This window comes from Corvus moneduloides, chromosome 22, assembly GCF_009650955.1.
Source record: "Corvus moneduloides isolate bCorMon1 chromosome 22, bCorMon1.pri, whole genome shotgun sequence".
Classification (NCBI taxonomy): Eukaryota; Metazoa; Chordata; class Aves; order Passeriformes; family Corvidae; genus Corvus; species Corvus moneduloides.
Genome location: NC_045497.1, coordinates 366,656 through 391,189, shown reverse-complemented (window position 1 = coordinate 391,189; position 24,534 = coordinate 366,656). Strand labels below are relative to the sequence as shown.

Here is a 24,534-nt window from a genome sequence, read left to right as displayed (position 1 = left end):
AGTCTGCCACCGACACATTGTTATGTGCAATCACTGAAATCTGTCCAGATTTGGCTAAATCACCATGAGCCTCTCTGTTGATCCCTTTGTTTTGGACTGAGGAGGCTGAGAATGTAGGGAAGGCTATTGAACTAAACTGAAATAGAAATAAATTACATAAAATCGGTACTCTTGGCTAACCAGCACAGATCTGGGTTGTGAAAGGCTGAGTTACCAAACTCACAGGAGGCAGGGTGGCTTTGCATCACCCAGGTGTTTTCGTCAGCCCCAGTCTGAGGTGCAGGCGTTGCAGTCCATCCCTCACACTTCAAGTGAATGCTTCCAGAATGAGGAAACCTGAAACAATCTGTGACTGATCCATAAGGCACCTGGGCAGTCTACTGGGCTGGCAGTTTCTGAGAAAGAAATCTGGCTAATTGGCAAATGTGGTTGCCTAAGAAGCATTCAGGTTCCCCACCCCCTTCCCCCATTTATTTAGTGGTGCTTTACCTCACAATAAGGTTCGATGTTTGGAAATGGAAAAGTCTTGCTTTCTAACAGGCCTCGTAAATGTAGCCAGAGAAGCCTCTGGGCTTTAAAGGTAAAGATGAAGAATCAGATTCTGTCCCATTGCACGTAGCAATGCTGGATCCTCAGGCAAGAACGAGTTATTTTTGCACCCCTTTTGGCATTGCCTGGGAAAAGGGGATGTGATTGAAGGATATACAGTACAGTGGGTGACTTTTCAAGGGGACAGTTTTGGAATTAAACAAACCAATGAAAATACCTTTACAAGTCTCACAGAATGTAAACACCACTCCTCTTACACAACTGTTGCAGTTTTGACACTAATAGCAATGCTTGTAGAAAGTTGACCCCATTGCACTCTAAATGTTTAGAGAATTTAATAAAATATTTGCTTTCTGCCATTGGTGATGTTTGTTTATTTATTGCCAAGCTTTCAACATGAGGCTGTGAGTAGTGGCACTGCCTCACTTAACATGTTTATGTTTGGGCCCCATCATGTTTTCTAGTACAAATCAAGTTAATTTAGATGCTGAAAAGGGAGTGTCAGATGTCTTATGGCTTATTATCTGTTTTTCTTAGTTTAATTTTCTCATTCTCATGAATTAATATATTGCCTCAAGCAGTGTGGGGAGAGGGGAGTATTGCAGCTCCAATGAAATTGTTTATGTAGATAGAATTACGTTCTAAAGGCAATAAATATTTCTACCAGAGATTTTAAAATACTTTGTTTTGTTTAGAAATCATGTTCCTTGGGCCTTTAGCAATGTCTTTACTAAAAATAAGCAAGAGAAAAGACCCTGTCTCTCTGTTACTGTTTTTTTTTATAGTAACAGAAAGAGAAGGGCAAGGTGATGGTGTAGCTTCTGAACAGAATAACCAGTTTCAGATTTATCTTGTCTATCAGTGTTTCTTTAATGCTAAGTACTTTGGCAGTATGTTTGGTGACTCTTCTTGGTGGAGCCTGGCAGTAAACCAGTCCTCTGGAGTTCCAGTTAACCATAAATCCCAGTAGTGTGAGAAAAATGGAAATTCTTTGACCTTAATTGGCAGTAGTATTGTTGAATCTACCATCTAGCTGTGTGTTTTCTTTGCAAGTAATTAAAGCAAATTTCTAAGATGTTGAAAGATGCCTGGTTTGTTGCTCCAGAGACTTAATTCCCTAGTTGCATTGTTAGTCAATATATTGGTAAATTTTCCTCCCCACTTGCCTGTAGCTCTTGGCTGATAAGCCTCTGTATTCTGTGCCTTAAAGGATGGATTTCATGTTGAAGGTGAATGGTCTCTGGATGGTGATGGTCGTAATTTTCATTAAACACAGACATGTCCCAGAGGGTGACAGTCCCCTGCCTTACAAGACTAGTTCCTTTGCCTTGTAGTTGGAAATCTGTCTGGAAGGGAACTACAGATCTCATTTAAAATGGTGGCAGCTTTGGACAATGTTCTCAAAGTACATAAATGAACCAACTCATCATTTAGGTGCCATCAGGGCTACGAGCACATGGCAGAATTGGCGAGCGTTTGTCTTCAGGATCAAGACTCTTCCTGTCAATATAATTATGACATGTTTTCTCACTGTAACCCAAGCTTTATTTCAAATTCTTCTTGGAGCAGTTTCCCAGGTTGGCCAAATATTGTGTGGAGTGACCGTCCATAGATACCAGAGCAGCTCTTTAGGGCAGAACATGGGAGCTCTAGTACTTAGAATGCTCTGGGAATTTCCTAACAATATGAATCCAGTGGTGGGCCCTTCCGTCCTTCCTCCCACACAGAGGCTATGGCAAGTGATCCTAGAGAATCCCTGCCCACCTGTGAGGTCTGGCTGGGCCCTGGTGATGATCCTTGTCTGGAAGCAGATGAGTTGCAGTATATTTGAGTTTCTGGCACCCTCTTGTGGTAAATACTTATTTTATCGATACTGGTTTTATGTATTTTGCAAATGGGAAAAATAAATCTTGAGATACTTTGAAGGTGAGGTATATTGCATAAAAATGAGGAATAGATTTGTAGGACAAAAGGTCACTTAAGAACCTTGGTGCTATCACTGAACAGTTGTATTTTTCCCTGTACTCAGTGAATGGGGCCCCTTTACACTAAATGATCCTCAAAACTTGTCTTCATTCCTAGTGAAACTGCATTTTTTCACCATTGAGGTCACCAGTATGTGTTACCTCTCCTACAATAAAACACCTCAGGTGAAAACAGTGTGGTTTAGACCATATTAACATCAGGTGGACCCTGTTTGAAAGAAAATTGTTGACCAAGATAAGTTTGTTTTATGGTAAAACTTAGGCATCTCTACCTAGGGGGAGAGGTGGTCCGTTCTAGTTACATGGAGATGAAACTGCTTTCTTGGGCAGCGAGGAAAAGCGCAGAGAATAATTCTGTAATGTGAAGGACTATGGGGAAATGTTGGGTCTGTTCTTGAGCAGTGAGTGAGTATGAGCAAAATTGCAGGTGAGCCTGGAGAGTGGGAGCTCTGGAATTTTGAAGTCTAGTCTAATCTTTGGCTGACTGTCCCACTTCAGTCAAACAGTTTCTTCTTCCTCCTGTTCACCACTCATTCCTAGTGTGCAAGGTGAAGTGTTCAGCATCTGCCCTAAAACTTCACCTCTTAATTATGTGTGGGAAACAAGAATGGTCCTGGTACTGCTGAGAGTTTGTGAGGTTTAGGTAAAATCATGGTTGTTTTGAAATCAGTGGAAGAATGGTTCAGAAAACAAAGGGTGCGTTACTGGATCATGGAAATGGGAGAAGTATTTCAAAATTTGTGTTAGGGTGGCCACTACTCTTGTGCCATCTCACAGGATTCTTGCTGGCTCTCACTGCTGACTCCCTAAAATCAGTTCTGCAGATTCTGTTAATTCCCTTGTTTTAAATGGGGAATTAATACTTCTTCTGTGGTTCTGACCTTTTTGTCTTCAGTCCTCCACAGAACTGCTGCTGATAGCACAGACAAATGTGCCTAAATCCTGCTCACAGGAGCCTTCCAGATAAGTGTTTCTAGGGGTGTCCATCGGGTGGCAATGTGATCTCACTCTTTTTCTGCTTCACAGGCTGGCTCCTGCCCTGCAACTGAGAACGCCGCGTCTCGGGAGCCGCTGGTAAGTTCCTCAAGAAGCAGCATTGAATTTCTTGTTGATAACACGAGTTGTTCTCTTTGCCACATCATTTTTCAGCCTTTGTTTAGCTTTTTTGAGGAGCTGGTGCTTTGTGGAAAAGGTGTAAACTGCTGCAGGTTGCCATGCTGTTCACATCTCTGAATTCTGATCTGTAGCCACAACCTCCTGTGAGCCTGGGGTTAGACTTGGGTGGCCTGGGCCACTGCCTGTCCTGAGCGTGTGCTCTTGTTCAGAGCCTCTTTAGGAAAGGGTCTGAAGAAAGCCCTGTGCAGCAGATTTGTAGGTTATAAAAACCCCTCTGCTGCTCAGAGACCTCATTCAAGCTGTCTTTATATTCAGAGGCACTCAGAGTGAGCTTAGAAATGTTTGTCAGCTGGCAGTGTGTGTAATCCAGTGTTTTTACTCTAGAAGTGTTTTGGAAAGGGCCCTGGGATTTTTTGTGTATGAGAATAACTAAGAGAACCCTGTTTTGTTTGCTCTTTTATGGTGATGCAGAGTGGGAAGTGAGCCACTACTCCTGGAGCTGCAGTATATGGTTTTTTACAACCTTGGTTTTTTTTTTTTTCCTTCCTTCCTCTTCAGCCATCTATAAGTCAGCCAAAACCTTGACAAAATTCTTAGCCAATGTTTTCATCCTAAATATATAAATCTCTGAGTTTCTTCTGCAGCTTTCATTTGTTGATCATAGTGAATACAAGCTGTTTGCAGGGAGAAGACTCAAGTACTTGTGGCACTGGCCATTTCAAAGTACTTTTATCAAGTAACTCTGACCTAGAGAGCCCAGGAGATGATGTTTATAAGAGAGAGATGTGAGTAAAGACTGTGAACTGAGAAAAGTCAGTAAAATGCATCTCATGAAAGGGCTGTTTGTGAAGTCTGTTGCAGTGACAGTCTCTCTTTCTAGTACCGCTGTGCCATCCCTGAATTGCATGGATATCTGTACATGAGATTACCTGAAATTGTTATTGTCACCATGTGCTTTGTGGTGGATTTGGTGGTTTGTTTTTGGAGGGGTTGGTTGTCTCTCCCTTAGGGAGGTTAGGGCAGGCAGATCATCAGAGCCTGTGCTGGGCCACAGCATGTTCTTTCTCAAGGCAGATTCTAACATTACCTTAGATATAATTAATTTCTTACTGTATATGTGACTGCAGAATTGCTCAGAGAAAGCGCATAGCAGTTGTGTATGTTTCTGTTTGGGTGGATATTTTTACTACATAAAATTATTTATACACTTAAAGAACTCCAACATAAACTTTACTCTCACGATGGTGAGTCTACCATGTGAGCTAATTAGAGCCCTCTGAAAGGTGGATGTTTCCTTCTTATTTTTTCATTAACTTTTTAAAAATAATAAACTCTTACAGTCTTTGTCACATTTGTTTAGGAGTCATTATTGCTTCCATCTGCTCCTCTGTAGACGCCTTATTAAATGAGCAATTCAGGTCTGTGAGCCAGATGACCTGACTTCCACCATCCTGCTGTGGCTTCCCTGTGGCCAGGATCGTGCACGCTGCCTTCCACACATGCAGGAGATCCTGGCCCATAAACCAGACTCGTAGGCACATGGTGCCGTGTCATAAAAGTGTTTACGGAAACACCAGAGCGAGCTGTGGCACGAATCCAACACATGGCTCTGTGGGGGAGCTGTGTGCTCCAGGGTATCATCCTGGACTTCACATTTGGTGGTAAGCAGTTGAAGAGTCCAGAGGAGGGAGGAAAGTCTCATGACCAAATTCTGCTCCTCTGCACCCCCTCACCCTTTTTGACTGTATTGGCGAGTGGAAGGACTCGGTGCTTCACAGGACAGACCTGTTTGGAACATACCAGCACACAAGAATGGGAAAGCAGTAGAGTTAAAACACCTTCCATTGTATCAGCAGAAGCTGTTACAGACTCAGGCTGGTTTTGTATTGGATTTGTGATTCTAATGGATACTATCCTTCTAGGAGCTAAGTACGGCACCTTGCCCTGGGCACAGGGGCACTGTCTTCTGCCTACCCTGTACCCTGCCTACAGCCTGCTGCTTTCAGCAGGAATCCAGGAGAAGCCAGGATTCCAGTTGTTTGCACAAGGACTTCAGCATCCTGCAAGATCCTGTAGCAGACCCAGTCTGACACGTCATATTGTGTCCTGCATTTGGGTCTTCCAGGATACCTTGCAAAGGTTTATGGCCTTACTGAAGCCTTCAGAATGCAGCCCTACAAACTCATGTTACAATCCAAACTACTCTTTCTCCCACCCACTTTTGATGTTTTGAGCCACCAAACTGGAGATAACGGACTCCACGTCCATGCCATTAATCCCTTGAGTTGTCCAGTGTCCTTACAATAAACTGTCCCAGCTGAAAAATACTCCCTAATAGGAGGTCAGTGTGTTAGAGCAGTGACAGTGGCGGTGAGTGGGAGGGGGCTGGGGACAGCTGTAATTCCTGCAGCAGAGCAGGACACTCATTTCCCTGGCTGTCGGTCTTGGCCCATTAAAATTTGCCGTGTAGCTCCATAGTGGGAAGTGTAACCTTGTGTTCACAGAGTGTCAGCATCTCGCTCTGCTGCTGTTTACAGCCACGTTTGTCATCGTCAGCGCAGGATCAGCTTCTCCTTGAGTCTGGCTTATCAGTGAACACTGCTGCATCCCCTGCTGCTTGGAGCAGCCACCTCTGATAAGCCCCTGAACACTTGTGGAATTGGAATAGGTTTGTCTTTTTGCAGCCACTCAAAGCAAAGTCCTGGTTTGTGCAAAGGGTGTAACTACATAGGGCAAACTCTCTTTCAGTGAGGCTAAACCTTTGGAAAATCCCCTTTACATCAGGAATCTGTGTTTTCTTGGTCTAATATCTCTCCAGGATGTATTTAAATCATCTGTTTAGCTTGCTCTGTTTCTCGCTAGCAGAGTCTTGTAGCTTTTTAACCATCCTGTGCTGCTTTTGGGGTGTTTTCAAAAGCTTGAAATATTTGTATATTTTTGCTGTTGGCCTTTGCTTTCTGCCCAATCTGCTGCAGCCTGAATTACAGCTCTGAAGGTTGTGCCTGTAAGAGCCTCCGACAGAAACCCGGGCTGTAGGGAGAGCCTAAGGAAGGAGAGTTGTCAGTGAGGCCTTTGGACATGTTGCTTGTTTGTTTGCGGTTTTTTTTCTGTCACAAAACATACTCATTCCCTAGCTGGTGCTAGGTATCTGGAAGAAGTACTCATTGTAAATATGAAAGTACTGGTTGTAAATGTAAAACACTCTGTTGGTTGCTCACTAAATTACAAAATCCCTTTGCAGATTATTTAATTTTTCTTCTTTTATTTTTAGCATGTTCTGTTTCTTTCTGTTTCTTGCTGCAGATAGGAGCAGTTAACACTGAAATATGGACATTTTATTCCTTTTTTTACAGGCTGTTGAAAGGTACAAGTTAACAAGAATTATTGCTGCCTCTATAGCAATTAGTGTAGAGTTTGTTGGAATGTGCTGGAGCCCTCGTGGCTTTTCCCCACCCTTTGTTAAATTGATTTTCAAATATTTAAGGGTCAGGGTAATGCCCAGAACACTTTTAACTTCCCTTTTTGTGCAAACATCACAGAGTACACGGCAGTGAGTGACAGACAGTAGAATTATTAAATCCTTTGTGTTTTGTTGTCTCATTTTACACCTTATCTGTTCTGTTAAGCTTCCTCTCAAGTAGCGTGCAAGTACAGAAAATTTCTTTTAGGTTTTTGAGAAAGGAGCTTTGCAATTGAGATTTTACTTTTAGCTCTAACTGGTGTAATTAGAAGTTGATGGAGACTGATCCTAACAAATACTGTTGTCTTTACAACAAAACCATGTCTTTGAACAAAACCATGAGTGGGAATGAGGAGAGGCTACAGATTTGTGTCTGTCACAAGATTTGAGAGAGCTTGTTGGGGTTCATGTTAGTTAAGAGTACTCAGAATCTACTTTTTTATAAACAAACCACTGGGCAAATTGAAATTGAGAATCCATGTCCCTCTTCTTATGAAGGAGTAGATAGATGCTCTTTCTGCCCTGTCAAACCCTACAGAAAATGAGATACATGAGAATTTTTTTAAGTTCTTCTTTGCCTGAAATCGCTGTTTGAAATTAATTCAAGAATGGTATTTTCACTGAAAAACTCACACTTTGTTTTTCTGGAACACATTTTTTAGCAAGGGATATCTTGTAATATCCTCATCCTTTCTTTTACATTTCAAAGGTCTTAGTCTAGAGTTGTAGAAAATTATGGTGGTTTTTGTTTGGTTGGTTTTTTTTTGTTTGTTTGGGTTTTTTTTTTTTTAATAAGAACTTTTTTCCCCAGAAATGATATGAGGGACTGGAGTATGCTGGAGGGACACTCCCCATCACACTTCTACCTTCCATTTTCCCATCCTTTATTGTTTGAGACAAGATTTATGCCTGTTTACTGTACAAATTTTCCATCTGCCACAATGGGTTTGTTCCTGGTGGTGGCATACGCTGAATGATTCTCTAAAAGTAAATCTATCCAGAGGGGATTTCCAGACAGCCAGAGTCAGTAGGCAACTAACTTACAGCCCCCAGGGAAACATTAGTCAGGGTAATTTACCACTGTCAGCAGGAGAGGGAGAGAGACCTCAGCTCCACGACCTCCCTCCTGCCCGGGCAGGATCCTCGTGTATGATGATGCTGCAGTTGGTTTGGGGAGGACCTGAACGTGCTGCTGTGACATCCCAGTGCTGGCCAGTAATTCCATCAGGCTGTGGAGGGCAATTGCTGTGCAGATTTTGGGTTTATTGGGCCATGAACAAGGAGCCAGAGGTGTGTGACTGCCACACGCAATGTCCTTTGGTTTGCTGCAAAGAGAGCTCTGTGATTTACTAAGCAGAGCTCTCTTGTGTTTGACCTTCTGATAAGTTCATGATTATTGGGTTTTGCCTGTTTTTCTCTCTTTCTTCTGGGTGTTCATTGACTTCTTTTGTCGTGCATGCAAAGTGCACTCGCTTAATCTGTCGATTCCTTTTACTCTGTTGATTTAGACAAATATATTAATGTGTGCCAAGCACACAGATGCAAATTGACTTACTGAGCATAGTTAAAGAAACACTGCCATACCAGGTTAAACTGTCCATTTGAGGTCAGTGGAAAAGTTTGGAATTCCTTTAAATCTCAATTTTGAAAGAGGGTAGACTGTAATAGTTTGGGATGTAACTTGTATTATAGCATTATATATTAATTTATGAGAGCTAGAACCTTGCAGTAGTCACAGGCCAAAGCAGGTTTAAGACCCAGTCAGCCTGTACAAAATGTACTGGTGGCTCTGGCTGTCCCCAAGAGCTGACAAGTTAAATGACACTTCAGAGTGGTGGATGAGGCAGCACAGCCAGGACAGGGACAGTCTTCCTCTGTCACTGACAGGGGCATGAGTTAGTAGTTTACAATCTTTTTTGTGCACTTGTGCAGAAGAGAGCTCTGAAAGCAATTCCTGCTTGCTTTTCAGACAAACCAACACCACTGGTCAGAAGACTTTAAAAATGGTCTTAAAATAGTTGTAATACTCTAAGTTGTTCTTTACAAACACACCAGGAAGTTAAAGTACAGGGAATTAGGTTAGAGTCTTCTATAATGTTAGTTATGATTTGACTTCCAGAGATCCCAGATCTCTCACTGAAAGTAAAATGGAAGTTACAGTGCTTTGAGACACTGGAAAAACACACTGGCACACAGTTATGAAATACTTAATACTTGTTATTTTCCCCTTGAAAGATCCAAATTTTTTATGTTCTTGTGCTGTTTGCGGGGTCTGAAGGTGCTACACCTACAAACAGTATTTTACAGCTCATGTCCTGCTTTGCTCAGCTGGCAGGAGGATTGGGAGCACTTTGCTGTGTGCACCACGGCTGCTGGAATGGGGGCACAGCAGAGGTCCCTGCGCTGGTCATGGTTATGGGATCAAGGTGGGGTAAAGGCATCATTCCTGCTCTGCATGTGGAAGCTTTGCTGTGTGCAGAGCAGCTTGTAGAGGGCAGCAATTGCCCACAGTTCTCTCTGCTTTGGGAGAGGAGGGTCCAGCTGAAGAACTTCACCAGACTGACTGCCTGCCTTTTTAGCTTCTTGAAATAACTTTATGCAGGAACTTGTTCCTTGGAGTGCCTCTTGACTCTGGAGTATTAAATTCCTACTCTGAACAATGTTGCTAGAGATTGTTAATTCCTCTCCTGCCTCTAACACCACTGGAGAGTTGGACTCCTTTTGCCCAGGCACTGCCTGTGTCATTGTTACTGCAATCAAAAGGAGTCTAGTGACAGCCTGTGATCCATATAAGATTATAGCTGCCTGCGTGGGATAACTTCCCTCATTTCTTGCCTTCCTCCTTCCTTCTTGGCCTTCCTCTCCTACTTTTACCTGGGAGATCATGCCATTAGAAAACATTTGCAATGTCTGTGGCATCTTTGTTGTGCCTCAGATATGTTCACCACATTAAAAGTGAGGTAGCAGGGGCACAAAAGGCAGAATATTCAAGAACCTGAAAGAACATTCTCTAACCTTGATACACAGGAATACATTCTTCAGATTCTTCTGATGCCAGCACCTTCAGAACCAAGATTTGCCAAACTAGGAAGTTAAGAGTTGGTATGAATCTTGGATTTGGAGTCCCTGACCAACTTACTTGAGAAGGAATTTTCACTGCTTTTCATATTTCTTGTATTTCTCCATAGGTCACTTACATTGCAAATCGTTCCAAACAGCCTAATAATTTTTGGGGGGTTTTATTTGTTTTTGTTTTTTGTGCACATTTACATAGCTCCTCTCTTTGTTACATTGTACAAACTGTGTCCTCTTCCCAGCTGTGACCCCCTAGCACACCACTGCTACTTTGAAAAGTGTCATTCTGGAAAAATAACAAAGAAAATATGCATGGCTTTCTAGTGAAGTGATTTTACAGCTGTAGAGAAGCAAGAGAGGGCACTCACAGTATGTGCTGCTTCTTTACATTATCTGTTTAACCTTCTGGTCAGAGCAGAATTTTCCTCTGCTGTCAATGTTCTGGTGTTTTGTCAGGCATCTGAATGGCCTGAATGATGGTATTCCTTGGGATACAGTTGAACAGTAGAGGACATCTTGCTGGAATGGAGATTCCCAGCTATACAGTGAGAATTTCCTGTGTCGTCCAGCTTGCTTCTCCTGTTTGTTTTGTGTGCCATCCTGAGTGATTCCTTTCCTCCTTAAGCATCTGCACCCTTCAGATGTTTGCAGACAGTTATCACATAATTTCTCCTTACCCCCACCCCCATCCTGGTCTCTTAGCCAAGCTCTACATATTTAGCTCATTTAATCTTTCCTCGTAAGTCAAGCCCATAATTGACAGCTCTGACACGGGGAGTCGTATTGGTTGCACATGCTGCCAACAGGATATAAATACTTTCTGTGCAGTGATTGAGAATTACAGACAAGACTGAGATGAGGCTGCCCCCTGACCCCCCAACACTGGATTTTTGAAAACCCCTTTCTCAACTCCGGTTGCCACAATTCCATAAAGATGGACTTTGTTTCCAGTCTAATGGTCAGCTGCCAAGTAGGCTTCAAAGCAGTGGTATCAGGTCCCTTGGGAAATTCAGTGCTGATGCCCCAAGGGATTCCAGTCTAAATTCTTATGGAGGTGGTGCTGTTGTCCAGACTTCCCCTGCCAGGCATGCAGGTGCCTCAGGCTGCTGAAGGCCATTCCTTCTGGGCAGGCAGAGTGGAGCTCCCTGAAGGGAGTGGGTCCTTCACTCTCTGTGCCAAGAGGAAGCTCGGAGTGCCGCTGGTCCCGCTGGCATGGCAGTGAATGAGTTTGGGGTTCTTGCTTGTACTTGCAGGAGCTGGGAACCTGGAAAGGTGTTGCATTGGAGGAGGAGGTAGTTGCATGTCCATGAATTGGCACACACAGATGTGTTTCCAGCTAAACTTATTTGGAGGTTGCTTTAGATGACTTGTCTCCTCAGGTTTGTTGCATTCTCCTGAAGATGATGGGTGAGCTAAGGAAAGTTGGGGAACTGGTAAATGAGCTGCCTGGCTTCTTATGTGTGTTCTGTGAGGCTTCATATGCTGCAGCTTCCCCAGTGGGGCTGCTTCACAAACGTTACATGTATTATTGCCAAGCATGCAGCATAAAGAGAACATTTATGAAAGGGAATATCAGAGGAAACATTATAGCAGGGACCTTATAGCCTTTCCATTATTATGGTTTAAATCTTGACATGGTCTTTATTTGCAATGACACTGGGACCAGTAAAAAGTGTTTTTTCTCTTCCCCTCCCCTCGCCTTTCTCCCTCCTTTTCATTCTTTTCTTCCACATCCTGTTCTGAAGCTGTGGTGCAGAGATACAAATCGTTAAACATGCGAGTCCTCAGAGAGCCAGGTTTCAGTTTGTGTGGAATCAGCCCCTTTTGACTCAGAAGTTGCAAACCAGATGACTCACAGTGATGCATGTTTGTTGTTTTTAATAACTGTCATTTTGCAAAATATGGTCAAAGCTTCAAACCATGACTTCTGGAGTAGGGGTGGTGTGTATTTATTTTTAATTTGGGAGACTAGAAGCTGGAATGAGTTTGTCGCTGCAGTCGTCCCTTCAAATCTGAAGTAGAATAAAATTACAGCATTGAAAATGTGAAAGATTTTAGACAAATTTTTTTCCTGTTACCTGAAAAAAAATTTATTTTCTTAATGAATTACTTGAAAAGGCTCCAGGTGCCAAACATCTGGTGGGATTGTAGGCCCCTGGTTTATGTTTATGTTTTTTAATATATACCCAAAGGGACAAGTTTCTTAAAAAGGAAGCAGTCAGATGTTTTGTATTTGTGGAGTTTTAAAAAATAAATGCCATTCCTGCTTTACCACTTCTATTTCTAAAAAAATTGTCATCTATCTCCTTTCATTTAAAGGAGGGTAGCAAATGTAGTATTTTAGTGGCAAATTTCTCCATTGCTAAAATCTTGTAGCAGTATGGAAAATATGAAAATAGCTACACATTTAATTTTCTAGAGATTTATTACTGCTTGTACAGCAGTTTGTAAACTCTAAGCTCAGTATTAAGTGCTTTATGACTTTTTTTGTGTGTTTTACTTCTTAATTTGCCTCAAGAAGTATTGTTGTAATTTGTTGAAGTTCTACAGGTTTGTTTTGCAGGTCAGTTAATTTGAAGTGTGAATTTACAGCCACTTCCTCCCAGCAGAGGGGTACCAGGATAAAATCTGTGTGAGAACAGGATTTGACCCTAAGTGTAAAAGTGGCCTTGTGACAGAATTTGTCATGGCCATGGGTTTTCCTCCAGTTCAGTTCTCAGATTTGGGTGCTTTGTAACCGTGTCTGTCATGATTTATATTATGGTCTGTTGCAATTGCTGTTGCACAATGAAGGGCTGTGCTCTAGTCCAAGGGAGACGGACTCCCAGCCTACCTCAGCCTGTTGCTTCTTGTTAGAGAGTGAAAAAGCAGCTACTGATTTAACACAGAGAGTTCAAGTTTGCGTTCTGCTTTTAGGCTGAGATGGGACATCTCTCTAGTGGTAAAAGTGCTAGAAAAAGCACATTGCCTTTACTCTGAGGAAATACGTATCTGTATGCTGGCTACTGCTGGCCAGCTGTGGTCTGATTACTTATTCCTGTCAGGAAAGAAATAGGTTTTGGTCTTGATTGTTTTAAAGTAAATGTACTTGCTTGTGAAAGATAGTGAAGTGGTGGCTTTGGAGGCTTAAATTGTCCTCTCAACTGCAAGCTGTCATAGCAGCAGATCAGGATTCCCCACCATGATGTGGAGGGACGCCCCTTGTCCCCAAGAGACGAGACGAGAGTTCAGTCTCTCACCCATTCGGTGCCTGACTTCCCTCTGATGCTGCCAAGAAGGATGCCAATTTTTCCATTTAGCTGACTATTGTATAGACCTTAAAAGGGAAGGTTTTAATGCAGTTGGCTGTGATATAGACTGTTAAAGGGAAGTTATTTATTTTAACTGGCTGCTGTATGGATTATTACGAGGGCGTTCTTTCAACTGCAGCTGTATATTGACTGGTGGATGTGCTGGGCTGTATTGGTAGTAGCTGTCATATTGACTGTTACAGAAAAGATCTGTATTTAAGCCATAACACTGCACTGGGATCTCCCAGGCAGGATATTAATGCTAATTCATCTGCTCACCCCCTGCTGTGAGTGTTATTTGTTTAAATCTGTAGAATCCCACAGCGCATTTATATCCTCGCTAGAGTGAGCTCCGCTCCCTGTAATTATTTAACATTATATGCTGATATAAATTGTAACAGTTAAAGAATGGTAATGAGTAGCAAAAAAACACAAACTTAACCTTAGAAATGGCAGAGTCAGCTCTTAAAACAACAGCCAGCAACTTTCACTGTTCCCTGTCTTTTCCCAAGTCCATATGCACAATATTGTGCATACATTATGTGTGTGCGTGTGTGTTCATGCTCGCACTGGCAGCGGTGCCAGGCAAGGCTGTAATTATGCAGAATGTACTGTGAAACTTATGCACACTCTTAATTACATACAGTGCCTACGTACAGCAAGTTTTATCTCTCTGCAGCTCAGCTCCTTGATGAGTTGCTCTGATAGGTGATTGGAGTTGGGGCCACCACATCGAAGGAGGGAATGGAACCCTTGGATTCTCCTCCCAGGGAATTGTGTCCCAAGGTTAAGCTGAAAGCCATCGGGTGTCACTGTTGCTCTGTGTAGGCTCAGCTGGCAGTGGATTTGTGTGGCAGTAAAATCTGGACTTTGGAGGTAGTATTTTTGGCTATAAACATCCAAGGCATTTACACATAATTTATATATAAAGTGCATGTCCATACACACCATTTAAGTGTGGGTGGAGTGAGTGGAGGTAGCTCTGTTGTGTGTTAGCTGACTTTTTTCTTTGCAGTTTCTGTTGCCTGTTATAGCATTCGTGTCCCAAAGTGCCACACAGGATGGGCAGCTACTGCTGAATAGCTTTGCATTCTGCTCTGGAAGTGACTGTGGTTCAGCAGTGGAGATGACCTGATTTCTGCATGTAATTTGCCTGTGAACATTAGCCTTTTTGGATTTATGATGTGACAACTGTGGTGTAGAAACAGAAGAATTATATTCAGTTTAGATTTCTTAAGAGCTTGGGAACTACAGGGATTAAAAGGTACTGAAGACATTTTTAAGCTGTAGTATGTGTGTCAAAACTCATTGAAAAGTCAGGTTTGCATTCAAACAGTTCATCAATAGCATAAAAAAATTCACCAACTTAAAATGGAGATGACGGAGAAAAGCCATGTAAATAGCAAAGAAAACGTGTTTTAAAAAGACTTTATAGTCTGTGTCCCTTCTGATTTCAGGTAGGGAGTAGAAGCTGGAGTAAGAGGAGCTGAGCTTGTGCTTGATTTGCAGAGCAGCGTGATGGTCGGTTGGGCTGCGTTGGCAGCATGGACCTGTGCCAGACTTCACCACAATTCATACTGTGTCAGTTTAATAAATGCACTACTTAAATTATGAAATTACAAAAGAAAAAAGAGAATGCACTTATTCAGACTCTTAATACATTAAAAATAAGGCATTAAAACACTGCCTTTTTTTTTTTTTCCTTCCAGAATCAATAATGAACAGGAAGGGTTGTAGACATTAACAGTCATGGACATTCAAGCTCTTATACATAAATTATCTTAGAAAAATGCACATACGACTTGAATAATGTAAATACATTAATGCATTTAATAATTTAAACATTAAAGCGCATTCAGGAATTCGTGGCAGAAGCTGTTCTGAGATAAGGAACGGTCCTGGAAGTTGTGTGTCCCGAGATCGATGGCTGGCTTCTCCTTGAGAAAACTCTCTGGGGAAGTCGGGCTGCACAGCTACAGTGACCGCCTGTCCCAAGAAATCCCAGGGTATTACCAGCTCTCCTGCCTTCCACCTCCTGCTCTCTCTCTACCACATGCATGAACACTTCCGTGCAGGACATCTCAGGGTCCACAAAAGACCAGGGTGCATTTTGACATTTTTTTTTCTGTGTGGACTGCAGTGTGTCTAGAAATTAGGTGAAACAGCTTCAGAGAATGAAAGTTGGTAAGACTGTCAGCTGGAGAGAGTGAGGCGTGGGGAAGTAGTGCTCTCCAGGAATGCTTGCCTCTTTCTTGAAGCCTGAAAATCACAAGGTTGGCTCCAGTGTAATGACAAGTAAGGGGATTTAATCTGTTCTTGCTCCTCTGCTCTTTGAACCACCTTCAGCACTGCAGAAGCACCTCACAGGAACACCGAGGTCCCCTCACACAATGCATTTTCGTGAGGATTTTGAGCTATGTAATTTTTGATGATGTACTTAAATTTGAAAGGTGTTGTATCCACCCCTGATGCCACTTTTCCTGGGTTTATAGCCTTGTTTTTCCTGCCTCTCCTGCAGGCAGGTGCTTTGGAGGTCATTTTCACCCTACAGCCCCACTCGTGAAGTGGTATAAGGTATCGTGCTTAGGCCTAGATACTGATGGAGCTAATGATGGATCTAATAAAAAAGAGCTTAGTCTGAACCCAAAGGGAAAAGAGTTGGGTTGGTTAATTAAAGGAGCCTGGCACAGAGCACCTAGTAATTATAGGTGCAAGAAGTCTGAATTTGAAGAGGATGGTGCAGCTGGAGAGGGATAGGGAGGCACCCAGAGCTCTGCAGGCTGTGGGCAAGAATGCAGCAAAACCAGATCTGGAAATCAGACTCTGGCAGAATTCCTTGGTGAATTCTTATTTATTCCATTTTTTAATGAGGACTTGAATCTCTCGTTATGCATTTATGTTTTTGCATGCACATGTGTATGTACAATTCTAGTTACACCCTATGGCTGGGAGGGTGATTTTATTAAAGACCAGAAGATTGAGAGACAGATGTTTTGAGAGACACAGGCCTTGCCCCATGGTAGTTTGGGATAATTAATGCTGACTGCTGCATTGGTTCTATTATCAATGCTGCTAGGTTGTTATCTCCAGCATCATCCCAACACCCAGGAGCCTGTATCACTGTGGGGCAGAGGGGCTGATGCCACCAGGACCTGCTGGGAAATTGCTCCTGAACTCTTATGTAGGTGTAGGGTGGGGAGCAATGCTTTGTCATCACCAGTGCTATGTCTCTTTATAGTTAGGTTCCTTAAAGCAGAATTTCTCAAACTTAGGTTAGAACTCCAAAGGGATGCAAAGGCTTCAAAGGGAGTCAAAAAGTCACTCACCAGTAAACAGCGTTCTACTTGTAATTGCTATTTGGAGCTCTGTTCCTCCGAGTTTGAAGAGGTAGCATTTACTTCAGTAATTCTTTTTTTCCTGGATAAACTTGATGCCATCTCAGCTGAGGAATGTGGGATGAGCCACCACAATAAATGAATGAAAAAGGGAGTCAAGCTTGCATAAATTTTGAGAAGCAGTGCTTTAGCAATTTTTATTTCCTGGGGTTAAGTTCTGCAAATCCCGAAATGCCCGAAATGGATCTATTAACTTCACCTGATGAAACAGAGGCAGTTATTTTTTCCCCAGTGGATTTCTCAGTAGACCCCATCTGGGGAAGGTAGGACTGTCTGTGCAAAATGTATCATTAGTTTTAGTGCTCAGGACTAAATAATCAATCAAGGAAACTGTAGATCTTCTGTCCTTTCACCTGGTGCGCTGTATAGTGATGGGTGGATCACACTAGAAAATGAAATGTTAGTTCTAAGGATTTTAGATCAAAAGATGAAAAGCACCTGTTTTTCCAGCTATAGGAGAAGATGGTACACAGAAGAAAACCGCTCTTGAGAATTTGACTTGCGTGCTGACCATATGTATGTGTTCCTTGGCTGTCCTAAGTGTAAAATATACAAATATTAACTTAAGACACCTTTTTTTAACTGTTGAAATGGCCAGAGGAAGGCTCGTGATCATTTTGCCCGATTCTGGTGAGTTTATAGCTCTGATCACCTGTGCAAAGTCAGAACTGGCTGCCCTCTGTTTTCCCACCTTGAGCAGGCAGTGCCCCTGTGTTCAGGGAATAAACCTCAAGCCTCCCACACCTGAAAGGGCGCAGCGTCGCTGGTGGTAGGAAGGGGTGTGTCTGTTGGATGTGGGAAGCTCCTGCAGGGGATTTTTCATAATCCTGCTGAGGAAAGGACTCGAGCGATGGGATGCTCTGGACGTGGCCTGCAGGGAAAGCAGAGGAGTGGGTGGGGATCTCCCTGGGCTCTCATGGCTTAACAGCCATGTTTAGCTGGATTTAGGAGGTATAAGCATTTATGGTAAATTCTACTGCTGTATCACAGCCTGCTTTCTGCTATTCTAGCTTCGTCTCCATGGGGGTATTCCATACATTATCCCATTTCACAGCCTGAACTTTTCCCCCTACTTAGAGGATTACATGGGGCAGAGATGTAAGAAGAAAGGGAATCTTGACACTACTCCACCTTTTTATCTCTGTAACTCCATGTATATCTATCTGTCTGCTCTCACAGGGGCCAGGCCTTCTGCCTTCCAAAACCCTGCTTGGAAATTGCTGATTCAAGCAGGTAGCAATTTTAGAGCGCCTTACGAAATAAATGCCTCCTGTGTGCTCCCCTGGCACTGGGATTTCCTCTCTGATTTATCCTGCTCAGGTCTGCTAATGTCCCTTGACTAAACGGGGCATGGTATGATGGTGTGAAGGTCATTTTCTATATGCAATATACATTTCTGCAGTCTTGGTGGGAGGATAGGACATCTGAAGCAGCATATCCTGCTGTGAAAAGGAGGAAGAAAAGGATAGTCTGGCTCTTCTTTTCACAGCGTCTTGTGGTGGGATGAAGGTTTTGACAGCCTAATTCAGCATTTAGAGAAAGAACCAAGCAGAAAGATTCCCCCTCACCCACTCCTTGCAGCCCAGCTGTGACAAACTGACAGATAATTAACAAATCAAGACCTCCTATTAGCCTTGTCCCTGATGCATTAAAGCAGCTCCTATGTTGCATGTGTCCTTTAGCAAATGCCTATGCTTTCTGGCTGCAGGGTGGGGTAGGTACATCCCTTCAGAAAGGTAAAGGGGCCTCTACGATGTCAGTGCACAAATATTTCCAGGAATAGAAGCTGTCTCTAAAAGGAAGAGGTGGACGGTAGGTGGGAGAGTGGTACCATGACTGAATGGAAGCTGCTCTAATGGTACAGTGTGTCTGTGGAGTATCTTCTGCGAATGTAGGACTGAAAGGGCTGTATGGAATTGTTGCTGAATCCCTCTTGTTTTTACAGAAAATGACATGAGTTGAAGCAGCAATTGACAGGGCAGTTTTTCTGACTGGGACTAACCAAGCCTGTAACCATGACGTGCCAGGAAATGTGGCTTGTGGTACAAACAGACCTAATGTTAAGATCTTAATATTACATTGCAAGCAGTGAGCTGGTGCCTGTTCCTCTCTGTCCTCAAGTTGTTGGAACTGTGGGTAAGCCCCAAATAAGCTGCTTCTCTTCACTTTGGCTCCTCTCTTTTGGAGAAGATTGACAAGGAGTGTCAATATCCCTCTAGTTCAAGATGTTAAATAGACACAAGCCACTGGTTCAGCTTAACACATGTTAAAGGAGAGAGAGATACCTAATTGTATCAAAGCCACTCTTAAGTTCATGTATGTGGAGCCCATCAAGCTGAAAGCATCCAGACAGCATCTGCTGTTATCAAATCACTCTTGAGTCGAGCTAATTAAAATAGAGCTTCATTTTTCTGAACCATTGTTTGGCAGGAATTTGAAACAGGTCTAACCCAATTTCTGTGTGTTTATGAGCCTTTATTATATCAAAAGTACTTTTCTGTAAATGTACAGGGCAGTGTTAAATGAATTGATCCACACTGTATCACTGTAGATGCACTGTGGGCTTCCTAATGATTTCTCTTTTAGCTTTTTCCAGATACAACCCAGAAAAGCTTGCTTTGTCCCTTATCGTGTCATCTTCCTTCTCTCTTTTCCTTTCTGTCTCACTCTCAAGAAAGTAAATGTCCTTGTATTTCTTTCTTTCATATCCTCCTCCTCCACTCTATTGGGATTTTTGTATTATTAAAACATTTACACATTTGCTGCCACATGCAAATGCAGAATAATAAACCAGGTCTCTTTATACTCCAGACAAGAGCAGGAGGTCTCTCACCGCTGATTTTTACCCCGTTCTCATCCCTTTTGGTTACAGGGGATGGAGAGGAGGGGAATCTAAATGTTGCTGTGTTGGATCTGTTTGATGTAGGATTTTTTTCCTTAATTTTTTATGTTAAACATTTTATATTTCAGCGTTCAAATTCTGGGTATCGTATTCCTCTTTGTAATTTGCTACATACCAAGCACAAAAGTAAAAGAGATGTAGAAATTTCTCCCTAAAGACAAGTTGCGCTCTGTGGCATGTGAAAGCTAATTCATGAATATTCTCTGCAGAAGGGGAATACCACGAATCTGGCCAGTCTGTTCAGAGCATGTGAACTGGAGTGGCAGCCCAGTGAAACAGTAAAGTCAGGAAATAACTATTTTTCTGGTACCCAGTACAGCCCAAGTTGTTCATATGATATTCTTGAGTCTTAAATTTATTTCTGAGCAATGGATTCATATTACAAAGAAAGAAAGTTAAGGATTAGCATTAAGTAAAAATCCTGACAGTGATCTATCGTGAAATATCCCTGCAAAGGTGATAAAGACTTTGGACTTTTAAAAATAGATGGAAAAATACAAAATAAAACCTATTTTTCTGTGTAATTCAAGGAAGTTTGTTTCTTTTAACTCAGTTAATTCACCTTGGAATGGAATTTACGTGTATTTTATTTTGTATTTAATGCCGTCTGTTCTGGGTGTGTATATTCAACTCCTCTGTACAGCCTGAGAGCATTGCACAGGAAGGGGTTCTGGGGGCAAGTGCAATGTTCTGCCATAAGCAAACCTGTGGGGAAGGTTCTATTAGATGTTCCCAAGATTGTGAAGTATGATTGTCTCCTGTTCTGTGCTTTTGGAGAGCTTGTTACTCAGAAGTTTGCTCTTTTGTTCATTGACAGTGACTCTCTCCTGATTCCTCTTTTAATAAATTTAAGTGAATTTAATGCTGGCAGAAAGCAGCAGAGTCACAGCATTCAGAGGACACAGCAGGGACGTTGTGCTGTGTGCTTTTTGTGTAAGTCTTGTAATCAGACCTAATCTGGGGGCCCTGCTGCTGGGGGCTTGACTAATCTATTTATTCAGTTCCCATCTCCTTTTCTGAGCCCATCAAGGTGTGCAGTGGGTACTTGTCTTTCCAGCAACCATCCTGTCAATGTGGTCCCTTTCCCAGCCCAGGGACACAGGCGATGGCTTTGAGAAAAGAGTTTCTGGTAAAGCACAACTGTAGAGGTAAATCCAGATACTTTACGTGCAGAAATAATTCAAACAATGTTTCTGCTCACATCGTGGTGAGTACAGAATGAATGAATCAGATCAAAGAATGTCTTCGTGGGCTTTCCAGCATTTCCTGCATGTGCAGTTGTTGCTGTAGTTTCTACTGCAGAAAGAAGTTTGCTATTCTAGCAAGAAACACTCTTTCATTTTGTGTTTTACAACACCAACAACAAAGTCAAGCATTTGGTCTAAGGATCCAAAAGCCCAGGAAATGCATCTCTGGGGTTCCTTGTCAATTTGGGACCTAATGAAATATAGAAAATACTCAATAAAAGCACCCTTATTACTTTAAATGTTTAAATGTGGAGTTTTTAGCCATCAGGTTAATGTTTTTGTGTCTTTTTTTGATTTGATTGTGAGCACTTTTCCAGGTATCTCTGCCACTTGAGCACTAATTGGATTTCCACAGATAAACGGTGCTAGCTGCAGCCCTTACATCACTGTGTTTTTACTTCATCATCATTTTATTTGTTTTTACTGTAAAGGTTAATAAATCTTGGTGTGTTTAGAGTATGAAACAAGGCAGGCAGGCGAAGAACTGCAATGTGAAGGGGTGAAGTTTTATATGCTGCTTTCTCAAGTCAGGGGTGGGAGGAGGAGCAGCTGCCCTTTGTGCTGGTTCTAATGGGCTGCTGGGTATGTTAGTCACCCAGGGAGTGATCCATAATCCTTAAGATAAAAAGCGTTGATCTCTCCACTAGTTCTCAGACAGAGCTGTAAGGCATTGGAATTGGGTTACCATTGATTTAGGGTGGGGAGAAGACTGTGTAGTGTGGGTCTGCTTAAAAAGGGATATGCGGGATTTATTTAGCTTATTTAATTTTTTAAAGAATATTAGAAGCCTTTCAGTGCAAGTGTGCCAGAGTTCCCTGTGGATTCTCAAGGAAGTTAATACAGTACTTGCCAGTATTTTAGGGAAGAACTTACTCGATGGCAGATTTTAGTCAAAATTTAGGCTGTAAATAAATTTCTATGAGAATTTATCAAGGTCCCAGATGTTTGCTGTCTCATTCATTTGTTCAGGAAAGTGTGTATTTTTTATCTTTCTCATGGTTTCCTGGGAAGGTGAGCTTGACTTCCTACCACAGCAGAGGTTTTCCAGCCACAAAGGCAGTGTAGAAGCCCTCTTTGGCCCTAGGGGGATTGCAACTCGTGCATTTCAAACACCAAATTTTGGACTTTGTGGCTTGATAGAAATCGATTGACCAGCCTGTACTTGAGCCAAAGCAGCATTAAAGACTGAATGTACTTTTTTTCTGTAACGAAGATATAAAAATGCTTTGTAGCGCCTTTGGATCAGGTGCAGACTCCTGAGAAAACTACATTACAGCCTCGGGTTTCCAGTCATTCCAGTCTGTAGCAGCAGTGGCCGTTCTTCCCTTGGTGTTAATTCCCTGCTGTGGACCCAGATTTCAGAGAGATTGTTGATGCTTTATGCAGCATTTGTCAAGGAAATGGCTGCTTTCTTTTTTTTTCCTGAAGTGAGTAATTCTTTATTAATTTTTCAGCACATAAAGAGCGTAATTATAATAGTCCCTGACATGTGCTGGCTGTGCCAAGGTTTAAGAAAAATAAAACCCAGTGGAAGTGCTGTTTTGAACCATCTCTGATTTTTCAGGCCTTCCAGCTTAGGACCCAAATTTCTATGTAGGAATTTGGGACAAGCACACAGGCGTCAGTTTAATTCTCTGTAGAACTACTTCTCTTGGATGTTTTAACTCAGTTTAGGACAGTGGGATCTTACTCAGGTGTTTTGAGAAAGAAGAGTAGGTGATCAGTATGCTGGATTTTTTGGTACATGCAATTTTTTGGTATGCACAGTGCTGTATAGGTTGAGCAGCATCCTGGATTTGTCTTGACACTTATATGCTTTGTTTCTTTAAGCAGTGAATGTAACATCCATGAAAAATGCTAGATTGACCCCAGGGGAAAATGAAGTGGGCCCATTGTTTGCAGAACATTTATGGTCTGGACAGCTACTGTGGAAATGTTCCTCGTGTTTGCCATTTTACTGTGTTTCACCCGTTACAGAAGAAGCAACCTAAGAGTCGACAAGGAAACTCAGTTGCTTTTGAGGCTCGTCATGCAAGTTGCTAGAGTTGAAGGAGGAATTGTGTGATGTGAGCTTCGTTCTGCTCAGAACTGGACAAAGACAAGGGACGCAGCTGCTTTTGAATCTATAAAATTATTCCACTTGCAATCCCCACAGACAGGGCAGCTCTGGCCAATCAGGCTTCTTGCCCCTTACTTTGTTTTTCCCTTAATGGGGCAATTAACAGCAGGAACAAAGTGCATGGTCTGCTCAATCTTATTATTTGTGTTGTAATAAATATCGAGGAGGCCAGTTGCAGACCAGCACCAGACACAGTGCAAATACAGAGGAAAAGGACCGTTCTTGTCCCAAAGAGCTCTAAGTAAAAAGAAAAAAACAACCAAAACTGCAGAAAGGTCTTCCAGTGTTTTAAGTCCTTCTCCTTTTGCTGTTTCTTCCCAACTGCTGTGGTTTGCATGATTTATTGTGCACCTGTCAAAATTTCCAGTTTCTTTAATGTTTTCAGCATGAAACGTTTTGTTTGTTAGATTCTGGTGATCCAGATAGTTTCCTCCAGTATCTCCTATATTTATTCCATCATTCAGATCTTCCTCGTCCTAATGTCATCACAGCCCTCTGACTTCAGCCCTAATTGTTTGGGGCTTTATTGATAAAACATTCATTCTCTAATCTACATTTCCTATGATTTAAAAATTCTGTGAAATGGGGTTCTTGAAATAGGAGGTTTGAGGAATAGTAGCTTGCTGGTTTTTCTTGTCAGTTGAGTCTTTTCAGTCTAAAACATCTTTATAGCTTCTTCTGCAGATGGGTTCTACTTTTGATCCTCTTGGACTAAATCTAAACCATTGTATTACTGGTTTTGTCCAGTCCCTTGACTCTGGAATTAGAAGGATCTAAGTAAGTGTGAACAATGATCCTGTTCTGGTGTATCTCTGATTGATTCAGCCTTCTGGAGTTTCCCATTCAATAGTGATTTTAAGTAGTCGGGCACAATTGTTAGGTGTGACACAGACTTCTATCCTCACATCATTCTCCAGCTCCCTAACATGTCAATGAACGTCCTGTAGTCCTTGTCTGCCTTGCAGCTAAAAGAATGAAAATGTAATAAATAACAGCTTCATTGGTTTTTACACTCTACACATGCGAAGAGAACGGGATAAAAGGGATTTCTTTCAAAAGCTGCTGTATTTGAGCTCTTCAGTAATGGCCACATGGATAGAGAGAGGAGTGAGGAAGGTGAGTTGGAGGTGCTGTCATCTGCTCCCCTGGAACCTGGATCATGCATTTTTTTTCAGTTGTGGAGCCAGGGACTGATCCTAGTTCTGCTGTAGTGAGCATCTTGAATGCTAGGTCATTACATTCCTTTGGAGTGATTGGGCTCAAACAGCTTGGCACTTGCATTAGTTTTACAGCATAGCCCCAGTGATCCCTAAGCTCCCTCCTGTAAGAAGGGAGAAGCAAGTTGTGGAAATTGGGTACTGTCATGGAAAGTCATAAAAAGCAGATTCTCTTTCCT

General features: G+C 42.3%; 1 protein-coding gene across 1 annotated transcript in view; it reads left to right on the top strand.

The window, feature by feature from the left end:
* Positions 1-24,534, top strand: part of PEX14 (peroxisomal biogenesis factor 14) — a 71,064-nt gene that overhangs the window by 1,202 nt on the left and 45,328 nt on the right. The window contains exon 2 of the mRNA XM_032131420.1: positions 3,561-3,608. Within this exon, the coding sequence (XP_031987311.1) occupies positions 3,561-3,608 (48 nt within the window). The remainder of the gene's footprint in view (positions 1-3,560; positions 3,609-24,534) is intronic.